We start from the raw sequence: 12,420 nt of genomic DNA, 5'->3' as shown, positions 1-12,420 counted from the left end.
TATTGCACTTATTGGAAGTCCGGTATCTAACTGTCGTTATGCTTTATTTTATTTTCTTACCACTTTTGTTCAAAGGCATAGATATCGGTTATGATCATGCCTTCGTAATGAGCTAAACATTCAAAAACTATACACTTGAAGAACGGTAGCCCCTTTGGGTATTTACTCATTTACTCGGAGTCGTTCGCATCGCCGGACGTTACTTCCGTCTCTTTCTGATCGCCATCCTGCTGCTGCTTCCGATAGTGCACTTCCCTGTGGACTCGCAATTCCCCGCACAAACGGAACGTCGCATCACATTGCTCACATTTGTATGGTTTGTCGCCGACGTGTGTTTTGATGTGTTTGATCAGGTCGTTACTCTGCGAGAAGGCCCGATCGCAGTGGGTACACTGGTGGGGCTTTTCTCCCGTGTGGGTTCGCATATGGCGCCGCATATTTTGCACTTTTTTGAACCTGGATGGGGATAGATAATCCATATTCATGTTAGGTTCCTCTGGCTCTCTTTGGCCTATTTAATAGTAGCTTTTAAAACATTTTACCTCATATTGCATACTTCACAAGCATAAGGGCGTTCATCTAAAAAATAGAAAGCATTTTATCTATTTTAAAAACCACTGAAAACAACATTGATAAACACCTGAATGACTGATCATATGCCTCTGCAGCATGTACTTGGTGGCGAAGCGAGCTCCACAGGTTTCGCAGGAAACGTTCTTCCCCGTGGCGTGCGACGACATCAGATGAACTTTCAGCGCCCCCTTCGTGTGAAACTTGGACGGACAACGGTCGCACACGAAAGACCTCTCCCGGTGACGCGCCACGTGTTGCGCCAGGCTGCTACTGTAGGAGTAGGCCTTGCCGCACTCCGTGCACAGATAGGGTTTGTGACCCTTGCACTGGTTCTCATGCAACGTAACAACGCGGCGGACCTTGAATCGCTTTGGGCAGTTGGGACACTTGTATGGCTTCACGTGGTCGTGTATCTTCCGATGTTCCTCCAGTTTGGCCTCATCGAAGAAAGCCTCGTAGCACTTGTCGCATGGCAGAACCTCATTGCGATGTTTGTGTTTCATGTGTTTGTACAATGCGAACATCTGCTTTGTCTTCGTTTCGCATTTTTCGCACTGAAACTTTCCCAATTCGTCTGCCTTATCCTTTGCTTTAGGAATATCTAATCTTTCTGCAAATACTTTTGTCTCCTCTTCCTGGGCGGGTTCATTCTCATACACCTCCAGAGGTTCCTCCTTTATAGTCACTTCCGCCAACGATGTTGGCGCCGCCAACAGTTCCCGAAGCAGGCGGTGACTTTCCAGGCACATCTTATGCAGCTCGTAAGCTTCGTCTATTTTGGATTTGCAGTCGAGGCATACCCTCAGGGGCAGTGCACACACAGGAGGTTTATCCTCAGTGAAAATATGAGCGCAAACTGCACCGAGTTTGTCGTAGATGCTGACGCGATCTGAATCGCAGCATTCGAAGATGTTTTGCGATGGAGCATCAGTGATGTCACAGATTGGCCGCATTGGTTTCTGGATTCAATTGCATCTTCTTGCCTACTCTTGGGAGTTCAGAAGAAGTACAACACCAAAGCCTGCCGATATGGTTGGACGAAACAATATCAATGCATTTTATAAGGCATGCTATCATTGCACTTGTTCATTTGCCTGCTTCGATACATACTTACAATTATTGTAATTTCTATTAGTTCTATGGTTAATCTGTTAAGATTTTCTAAGATCGATGATATTAGGATCAAAAGAATAAAAACGTATCACTGCAGTTTGGAACAAAATATCTCGAAACGTCAAACGTTGTGTTGTGAAACAAACATAAACAGTGATAGTTTTAAGGTGAATCGATCATTATGATAGATTATAACAAGCACATTGAATTCCAACAAAATGCAGAAAAAAAAGGTGATGTAACTTTAGTTCTATTTTTTTTGTTCAGTAATACCTGTCTAAGTAATAACTTAGTCTATACCTGACAAAATCAGTTTTTTATGCTCAAAACTAAGGACTAATATTAATCAAAAATAACAATGGAGTTTGCTACTTTCCGCAGACTTCGGAATGGTTGTCCTTAAATCCAATTAGAATGGGGTGCGTTCGGTAAAATTTATTCACTGGCTGCGTTCAATTGTGATGCCAGAGTAGCCATAATTCAATATAACACAACCGATGATGGTATCGTCGATTTTAAATTTTCTAAAACAATAATTTGGAATGAACTTACCAATTAACATTCAGCCTCATCGAAGAACTTATATAGAGCTTGCTGACGTTTATTCACCTCTCTCTTTCAAGCATGCAGGCGGGATAGGATTTGTTTTCATCGGGAAAGGTTTCCCGATGAAAACAAATCCTATCCCGCCTGCATGCTTGAAAGAGAGAGGTGAATAAACGTCAGCAAGCTCTATTTATATTTAATGTGTCCGCTAATTGAAATATTTTCCGAGTGATTACTATAAATGTAAAACGTGTATAAACTAACATTATATCAAATGTTTGGATTTAGAGTGCATTTGATCTCTGTCAAATGTTTATAGCACGAAGGCTTGAATAAACGATCCGACGACTGTCGGGCTCTCTTATACATCTGACACCGAACAAAGTAGACGTATTTCTCCAAGCTCCGAAAGAGAAACTTAACCTAAAAAGGAACTTTGCCTTCCGATCAGTTTCGCGTTGGTTTCGTCTGGTGGTCCGCTTTCCGCCGGGAACTTTTCTTTAAGGTATAAAACCCGAATTTAACAATATTGATCTTAAGAATCAAAACACCATGCAAGTGAACGTGCGAAGGAAATAATATGCTGACACAATCTATCTTCGATGTTGGTTGCAGAGATTCCTCTTAAAATTACTGCATCCCGAAGTAAATGAAATTTTTAATTAGGAATTTCTTCACAAGACCCCTAAGCTATTTCAACAAAAAGTTCGCTCAGGTATCCTTCCAGAAGTCCTTTCAGAGATTTTTTCAAGAGGATTCATAAATGCCTCCTGGAGATCCATCAAAATTCCGCTGAACTTTCTTCAAGGATTCCTCCTGATATTTCTTCGGGGATTCCTCCTGAAATTTCTACGGGAGCTCCTCCTGGATTTCCTTCGGAGTTGCCTCTTGGAATTCCTGTTGTAATTCCTCTTCGAATTTCTTCGGAGACTCCTCCAAAAATTTCTCATGGAATTCCTTCGGGGATTCCACCTACAATTCCTTCAGGGTTTCCTACTGAAATTCCTTGAAGAATTTTTTCTGGAATTTATTAGGGGATTCCTATTGGAATTCCTTCAGTGATTCCTCCAAGAATTCCCTCACAAGTTCCTCCTGGAACTCCTGGATACCCTCTGGATATTTTTAGATGATACCTTCTAGAGATCCTTTTGGGATTCTTCCTCGAATTTCCTTGGAAATTCCCACTGGAATTCTTTTGGGGACTCCTGCTGGAATTCTTTTGGGATTCACGCAGGGTTTTTTTTTCGGAATTTTCTATTGAAATTCCTGAAATGATTTTGGGCATTCCCCCTAAAATTCCTTCGAAATACAAGTTCGAGGGTCTCTTGATGCCTCACATGTGCTAGACAGATCATTCCCAAGTTGATCTTAAAGTGAGACAGTTCGTTAGCCAAAGTTAAGCCGAAAGATTAACTACCAAGTAGTGAGAGAAGTTCGCAGTGAAAGATTGTGTAACCACAACGGTAATTTGCAAAAAAGCGTAGAGCAGTGAGTTCAAACTATAATTTAGATCAAAATTTCCTCCTACAGTGTCGTATTTGCTAAGTTGAACGTAAAGCGAAGCCAAATCTAGTTACCCCAAAAAGCTGTGTAATACAGGTAATTAAGTGATGCTAATTCCGATCAAATTCCGAATGAAGGTGGCCATAACCGTGGCAAGAACGGCGTGCAAACCACCGCAGCCTTTGTGTTCCTTCGACCGGCCTATGTGATCGCCGCCCTCCCACGTACTCGGTGGTAAGCGCCTATTGTTGAAGAACAATACCCACTCGGATTATCACGAGCGCAGCGCGTCCATCGTAAGGGCCCGTGCAAACGCCCTGAGCAACTGAAGCCCGCTGCGCAATTGTGTTCTTCTTTGAGCGCCGTCAAATCGTCCCTAGCTTCACCACACGTGACTGGCCCGCGCGAGCATTCACCGGCGCCTTCGCGCTAGCCCCACTGCAAACAGTCTATATATACAGCAATATTCTCCGTCGTTGGACCACCCTAGTCCGGTTCAACAGCAGAACCGCTGAAACACGCTGCGCACACGTGTTCTACCCCGATTGCAAACCGCCGCAAGTTCCATCACACGTGACTGGCCCGACGCGATCATTCACCGGCGTCCTCGTGCTAGCCCCGCTGCCAACAGGTGTGCAGTGTGACGTGTGAATCACAGCGTTCCGTTTCCGTCGCTGGGCCGCTCTAGCCTGGTTCGTCGACAACACCAGCTTGCCGCCAGACCTCCAGTTCACGTGCACGTTCATCATCCTTCGGCTAGCCAACTCGAATCCTCGATCATTCGCCACGCCTTCATCGTCGACGATCGTCAAGTCGTTCTCCAGCATCACCAAACCTTCAGAGTTAAAGATCAAGGTCAGACCTCTTAGCTTGTTAATCTAAAACCATTGTAGGCTCAGTGTACCAGTTATGGCTATAGTACCTCAAATTCGCCATAGTTGATTTTCATCCTTTAAAGATACAAATCAACAAGAAAAATTTCGTGAACAACAGATCACGATCACAGAAGATGATTGCAATCATTCAAACTTCAAAATTTGCTCAAATTATGGTAGAAATAAATAATTTTCCTTAACTTTTCGGCCTCCTTGCACCCTATTTCGCCATAGTGTACCAGTTATGGCAAATCCCATAAGGAATGCATGTAAATAGTGCGAAGTGGAACCCAAATTAACAAATGTGTCCATAACTGGTACAGGGTTCCTATCATTGGCACACGCCGTAATAAATACTAAAAGTAGTTTTGGCTCCGTGTTTATATTTTTCCTGTAAAGTATGAAAACTAATCATTCATTTGACTTATTGTTTACATTCGTCGGTTTTCTTCTTATTTTTGTAGAAATAGTTTTTCTTAGGTGGTGCGATAACTGGTACAGGCACCCTACACACACTACTAACCTCCTAACGCTAATATTCCGGAAAAAGTATACTATCCAACCATTTCACAAACCATACAACCTATTGTAGTAAGTGAAGTACTGTAAAGATTTGGTGACGTCAGTTAGTTTGATATTTTGAAATTTTTGAGTTTGGTCCCGCGATCGGTAGACCCGCCCCGGGGAGTTAGCTGGGCATCTTTAAAACACGCATTTCCGCATCACGCTGTAAAGCGTGTTGGCGCTAAAGCGGATTTGTTACTTCCATCTCTTAGGGTATTGGTCAATCTAGTCCGTTACAGAAGATCAGTCCTCGGTAAGTTGAGTTCCATTCCGTCTGAAAGCTGAGCACCGCTTTACTTCTGCTATCGAACCCGGTAATCAGGATACCTACGGCACAGGCGTACTGAAATATAAGGTTCCGTATCGTGTCGTTTAGTTTTGACGTTTCGGTTAGTCTGCTCTGTAAGTATCTTGTTACACTTTCACGAATTACTTTGAAAATTCTTTCTGGAATTTCTCCGCGGATTCTTCCTGGACTTCCTTCATGGGTTCCTCCTGAAATTCTTTCGGAGATTCCTCTTGATATTCCGTCGTGGATTCCTCCGGGAATTCCTTCGGGGTATCCTCTTAGAGTTCCTTCGGGAATTTGTCTTGGAATTCCTTCGTCGATACCTGCTGGACATCCTTCAAAATTTCCTCCTGAAATTTCTTCGGGTATTCCTCCTGTTATTTCGTCGGGGATTCCTCCTAAAATTTACACGTAACTTCTTCTGGAATAACTTTGAAGTTTCCTCTTGGAATTCCTGTGGTGATTCTTCTTTATTTTTTTCGGCGATTTCTTCTGGAATTCCTTAAACTCTTCATGGAATTCCTCCAGGATTCCTGCTTGATTCCTTCTTGAATTTATTCGGTGATTTCTCCAAGAATTCCTTCGGAACTTCCTTCTAGAATTTGTGGATTCCTCCTAGAGGTCCTTCAAGGATTCCTTCTTGAATTTCTTTGGGGATTCCTTCTGACTTCCTATGGGGATTCCTTCGTGGTTTCCTCTTAAAAAACCTTTGAGGATTCTGCTCGGAATTCCTCCGAAGATTTCTCCGGGAATGCTTTCGGTTGCTCCTCCTGAGATTTCTGCTGAAATTTCTCCTGTAATTTCTTGGTAGATTCCTCCTAGATTTCCTTCGGTGATTCGAATTCCTTTAGAAACTCCTGCTGGATTTTCTTCGGGGATTCCTGCTGTAAATCCCTTAGGATTTCTTCTTGAATTCATTTAGGGAATCCTCCTAGATTTCCTTCTGAAATTCCTCGAAAATTTCAATCATGGATTACTTTAGAAGTTTCTGCAAGGATCTCTCTAAGACAAATTCTTAACCACCAGAGATTTCTGCAGAAGTTCCTTCAGGGTTTCATACAGCAGTTCCAGCAGAGATAAGTCCAGATTTTTTTTTCATGGATTTCTCCGGGTGTTTCTTTTAAGGTTTCTCCTGGAATTCCTTTAGAGATTCCTCCCTGAAATCAATGTAAATAGTGCAATCTTATTATCAAATTTGATAGCTTATGAATGCTACAAGAAAATGAAATAAAAACTGTAGCTAAATCGATATTGTTTTGCCTTCATTTGCAATGGAGTAATGCAACATGAACTATACTAAGGATACGGGTCTAGAAAAGCTAATCACTGGTCGCAGTGACGGATCTGAACAGGACTGAAAAAAGGTATTCATTCAATCGTAATAGTTTGTGTCATCAATGGGCCTGAAATAGCTGAGACTATAAATTCTAGAGCGTAATGAAAACTTGTTTGCTTTGTCGATGTAACATTATGGTCAAATTTTTAGTCACGTTGATTCACACCGCCGTCGCCGCCGAAAGCTGCCACCGGCGTGACGCCGATTACGCCGCCGCCGGCCAAAAATGGGCCTCACGCCGCTGCAGGGCAAAATATAGCCGCCAAACAGGCCATGAGATAAACCATGTCAAAGCACTTCGTTGTAAATGCACACTGGCGCCACATAGCGGCGGAACTACGCACGAAGCTTACAACCATTTGATAGCCATAGACCTTCTGATTAACTTTGCTGAAGACACGAACTTTCTAGGAGGTCAGAATCATGAGATAAACCATGTCAAAGTACTTTGTTTTAATGACACACTAGCGCCACATAGCGGCGGAATTACGTACCAGACATTCCACCATTTGAGGGCCATAAACCTGCTGTACAACTTTGCTTAAGGTCTAAATTTTGCAGAGGATACGGTTTTTAATATATTTCTGTAAATCATAAGGCTTTTAGGTGATGCTAAACTTTTCGGGGTGCTGCAATATTTAATTGGGGTGTTGCAATACTAAACGATGCGATTTCATATTTATGGCGGGTAGTGTACGTTTCCATAAGGAGCCGTTGGATGGTAGGGACGTCCCTTTATTAGTAAAACAACTTATCGCGTGAGTCGTGTGTCTTCAAACGCCGCTTCCAGCTTGGACCATGTTTTCTTGGCTATTTTTGCTTCACGCACGTGGACGTAGTTGACCGGAATAAGCAGCAGCACAATTTTCCCGTACGCTTCCGTCCTTGAACGAGTCAACGGCAGGATCTGTCCGCGTTCTGTGACGGCTTGACTGCTATGCTACTCACAGGTTTTCCAACTCGTGAAATGTAAAACTTTCAATAGCACTGATTTTCTCGCCCACTGTAGAGGTCCCATTACACATGCCAAATATTTGGTCATACAAACCCAACAAATGACCAACGTAAAACCTTGCGGATAAATGTCGAGATGTCGGTCGGAATGTTGGATTACGGTCAGCACACCTTGTTGAACAAGGTCCTTGGTGAATTGGAACTTTGTCGTTGTGCCTCTTGTCTTTCGATTCTTTCTGCTGTTTGCTTCACGTTGCTTGTGTTCAAGTTGCTTGCACAAATGGCACACAATTGATTTACAACCAGCAGCTTTCAGTGCCGATCCTCCGGTCGAATTTTGGTTTTGCTTGCTTACCTCGTGCAGCAGCTTCTGCCGGATGAGGTTCAACGTCAGAGCATCGTCCGCACGCGTTTCCAGGGTGTCTTCTCCCAGGTCCTTTCCTGCGCAGCACAGCTTGATGTACAAGTCCTCCATTTTCGCGAGATAATCGTCCATATCCTCAACTTCCGTGTATGTACCGGGTCTCGCACATTCGCTGCAGTAATCGTCCCTCGAATCATTTCGAACTGCCCGCATAGAAAAATACAATTCACGGTATCACTCATATTATAAGAAATTGGTTCGTGGAATGATAATGATACAAGTTATAATAATTGTATGATTGCATGATGGAAAATCAAAAAATGATATTATTCAGTACTTTTTAGGGATCATAGAACTTATGGTAACAATTAACTCAATGATAAATAAATAATTTTGAATCATAAATTCCCGTGAATTCACCGATTTGATTACTCTGAAAAGTAAAGACGAGGAATCACTGTTTCGGTTTCTTACATTAGGGTGAAACATCAAGAAATCCCATTGCAATTTTGCATACAAACTTTAGAGGCACAAATCTGACGAACGAAGCATCAAACCAAGCCGTACTTGTTTATCCTGGCTTTGCTCACTTGCAAAAAGAGGCAGCTTTTCCAAATCGAGAATGTTTGTTTACGAATTTTCAAGATTGGTGCTCTTGAAAACGTGAGTAGGGGACTAAGTCGGCCATTGTGGCAGCCATGTTTGTGGTCTCTGAAGTTTCTCCTTAGGAAACCCCACAATATTGACCCAGTTGTTCACGCACTTGTAAATTAGGTCGGGAAGGTCATAATGTCTTTCCTGGTGGTAATAAAACAGGAAGCACACTAGAATAGAATCACATCCTAGATCACATCACTATTTCACTGCTCTGCGGCATCCAAATCTATGCATTTGCTATCGCACTATAATGATGATGCAACATACAACGCCACCCGTGTACATTGGCCAAATAACATTCACAGCGACTATTTTCGGAGCCAAAGAGTGCTGTTCCTAGTAGGCAATCCGATACGCACCGGCTAAGGATAATGCTAACTTACCTTGCATATCCTGCAACGGTATTCCAATTTTTTCTCCTCCTGCTACTTCCTTTAATATCACTGCTTTCGAGCCACCCGCGAGCACCAAGTCGATATGGTCCCATGGGCAGCGCGCGAGGAAAAAATCAACTAGCCGATCACCGCAGTTCGAGTCTACGATGGTTAAAAAAAAACTTCGAAATATAAACAGAACGGGTTACGTCATGAACATGACAGATTGTTCCGCAGGGGTGTGCATTTTTTTTCAAGCCGATAATGCAGAATCATGAAATATTTCAATCTTGTTTATATTATTCAGTGAATCATAAAATTAATGATAAAGTGATTATAATGTGAATAATTTGACAATATTTTTGTTCGTGAAAATGACCATATTTGAATGGTAACGATACTTAACAACCCATTCGGTCTATCATTAAAACTCCAAATATGATACATGTTATCACCAATATGATTCTCAGTATCATTGATCTATCATACTTTTTATGATACTACGTATAATCGGGAAACGATGAATTGTATCATAATCGTATGATACTGTTTTATGCGGGTGGTTCTCTTCCAGCAGCAGCAAAATCGTGGCACGTGCTTTTTCATCACCTTCTTCCCATTTCGCTGATGCAGCCTCTTCCGCATGACTTCCGCTTGGAGGTCGTTTTTGACGTAGGTCCACGACTTTTCCGGATCAGGAGCACTTCGGTTAGGAGCTTCCGGCCTCCAAAATTGAAATTGTTCAGCTTCGTGGAATTCTTCAAATCTATCCTGGCGCAAGAGAGACTCCAAGCTTCGAACTTCCAGAAACTTCTTGAGGAAATGGCACGGTGCTAAAGACTCATAACCTGTTAGCAGAGTTTAAAATAACAGAACAGAAAAAAAATATTGCTCTATATTTACAGGTTGCTGCGATAATGTAATTTATATTTGAATTTCAACCGAATACTTCTTCTTTATTGTGGGTTCTCTTTTGGGGACAAAAGAGCGAAAAATGGCGCAGTATTTAATCTAGCGTTTATATTATTCTGATGGAGTTTACTTTCTGTGAGCACACCGTGAACACGATTACACGTGTTGATCGCTGCAGTCGTACTGAACCGAATGCCTCGATTGAGCTTTTTCTCAAAAAAAATCAGTTCATGCAAACATCTTGAAATATGCACATTAGAAATCCTATATGATTTCTATCACATATATGGAACGCAGCCATATATGGAAACTTAGTTTTTTTATGAACGTACTCCAGTGTAGTTGAATTTAGGGACAATCACTTCGAAGACTTGAGCTGTTCACCATTAAACAGCAAACAGTTTTTTTTTGAAAACCCTGAATTTTAGACAGAAATATTAAAATTGGGATATAGGTAGTATATTTGAAATAAATTTGACAACACAATTTGTTCGATTGACGTTGAAAATACTTGTAAATATGAACGTAGAAACAATGTGAATTATACAATGCAATTTGTATTTAACTCCATTATCGTTTTACCTTAAAACTATTATTGTTTTTGCTTATCTTCGCTTCGTTTTTGACATTTCAGTATGGATTGCCCTAATTTACAGTTGCTGTGATTCTTGCTTCATTGTAATCAATTTATTCCTCATACTGAAGACTTAAAACACTGTATTCCAACAGATTATCCATAGAACTAATAGAAATTACAATAATTGGTGGTATCGATCTCCTGAACTCACGATGGCATTGAGTCCGGAAACCAATCCGGCCAATCTGTGTCGTGTCTGCATACGGGACATAACCGACTCTCCATCGGAAAACATTTTCGAGTGTTGAGGTGTTGAGTGTTGAGTGTTCGAGAGGTGACAATCAAGGAGGAACCTCTGGACGTGGTTGAGAACGAACCGGGTCAACTAGTGCAAGAGACAAAAGTATTTGCGGAATGCTTAGATGTTCCTGTGGTAGCTGATAAGGTGGAAAAGCCGGCAAAGTTTGAATGCGAAAAATGTGGAATGAAGGCGAAGGTGATGCACATGTTGCATAAACACATGAAACACAAACATCGCGATGAAGTTTTTCCATGCGATAAGTGCTATGAAGCATTCTTTGACAGAGCTAAACTGGAGGAACACCGTAAGATACACGACCATGCCAAGCCGTACAAGTGCCCCAACTGTCCGAAGCGATTCAAGGTCCGCCGGGATGTTACGATACATGAGAACCACTGCAAGGGTCACACACCCTATCTGTGCACGGAGTGTGGCAAAGGCTACTCCTACCATAGCAGCCTGGCGCTACACATGCTGCGCCACAAGGAGAAGGGTTTTCCTTGTGAGCGCTGTCCGAGCAAGTTTTACACGAAGGGCTCGCTGAAGACTCACATGATATCGTCGCACGCAACTGGGAAGAACGTTTCGTGCGAAACTTGTGGAGCTCGCTTTACGACGAAAGATACTCTGCAGAGGCATATGATCAGTCATTCAGGTTTTGTAGAATTATTTATAAGTATTTGTTACAGTTATTTTGAATAGTTTCCGTTTATTCCCAGATGAACGCCGCTTTGGCTGCGAAGTATGCGGTATGAGGTAAGAACTTTATTATAGTAAAGCTTCCACGATTATGTTCTATACTTTTCCATTCTATTAAATCCCCATCCGCAGGTTCAAGAAGTCTCAAGGTTTACGTCGGCACATGCTTACCCACACCGGAGAAAAGCCTCACAAGTGTACCCATTGCGATCGGGCCTTCTCGCAAAGTAACGATCTGATCAAGCACATCAAAACTCACGTCGGCGACAAACCGTACAAGTGTGAGCAATGTGCTGCGACGTTTCGTTTGTGTGCCGAGCTAAGGGTCCACTGGGAAGTGCATTATAGGAAGCCGCAGGAAGGCGATCAGAAAGAGCCGGAAGTGACGGGCGGTAGCTAGCACTTCGCTAGCGAAGGAATCCAGGTAATGGGTGGACATGCACCCATGGTGCTACCGGTCATTTAATTGGGACAACACTACCCGATGTAGATCTACGATGACCCAAACATGTTCAACAAATCTTTTTCTGCCGTGTGCAGCATAGATGTCTCATGCTCTAACATGGAACAACTATGCTGCACACGGCTGTTTTGAGGTTCTGAAAAAAGCAAAGGAGAAAATTAAAGTGATGATCATTTGAACAATTCTTGTTAATCAGTAGCGTTGAATAGTCACATCCCAATGTAACCATAGTAAGAAGTTTGCAGCAGATGTTTGAACTTTCTGAGCAGCTTCTTGTTAGGAAGGTGAACTAGATAATGTATAATAATGCAGTCGGCAAA

At 42.3% G+C, this 12,420-nt stretch overlaps 2 protein-coding genes across 2 annotated transcripts; one reads left to right on the top strand and one right to left on the bottom strand.

Moving 5' to 3' along the window:
* Positions 1 to 1,507, bottom strand: LOC109429959 (zinc finger protein 239). Its single transcript, XM_019705956.3, has 3 exons — positions 641 to 1,507; positions 543 to 579; positions 1 to 456 (listed from the first exon to the last, which is right to left on the bottom strand). The coding sequence occupies exons 1-3, from the start codon at positions 1,320 to 1,322 to the stop codon at positions 171 to 173; spliced, it is 1,005 nt and encodes a 334-aa protein (XP_019561501.3). The 5' UTR covers positions 1,323 to 1,507; the 3' UTR covers positions 1 to 170.
* A 9,342-nt stretch (positions 1,508 to 10,849) lies between these two features.
* LOC109398554 (gastrula zinc finger protein XlCGF7.1) lies at positions 10,850 to 12,420 on the top strand. The gene is made up of 4 exons (XM_062853402.1): positions 10,850 to 10,891; positions 10,972 to 11,593; positions 11,658 to 11,694; positions 11,770 to 12,420. Exons 1-4 carry the CDS (start codon positions 10,850 to 10,852, stop codon positions 12,035 to 12,037), a joined length of 969 nt encoding a protein of 322 aa, XP_062709386.1. The 3' UTR covers positions 12,038 to 12,420.

This window comes from Aedes albopictus, chromosome 2, assembly GCF_035046485.1.
Source record: "Aedes albopictus strain Foshan chromosome 2, AalbF5, whole genome shotgun sequence".
In the NCBI taxonomy this organism is placed as follows: domain Eukaryota; kingdom Metazoa; phylum Arthropoda; class Insecta; order Diptera; family Culicidae; genus Aedes; species Aedes albopictus.
The sequence above is the reverse complement of the archived record's forward strand: the minus strand, read 5'-3'. Positions and strand labels throughout refer to the sequence as shown.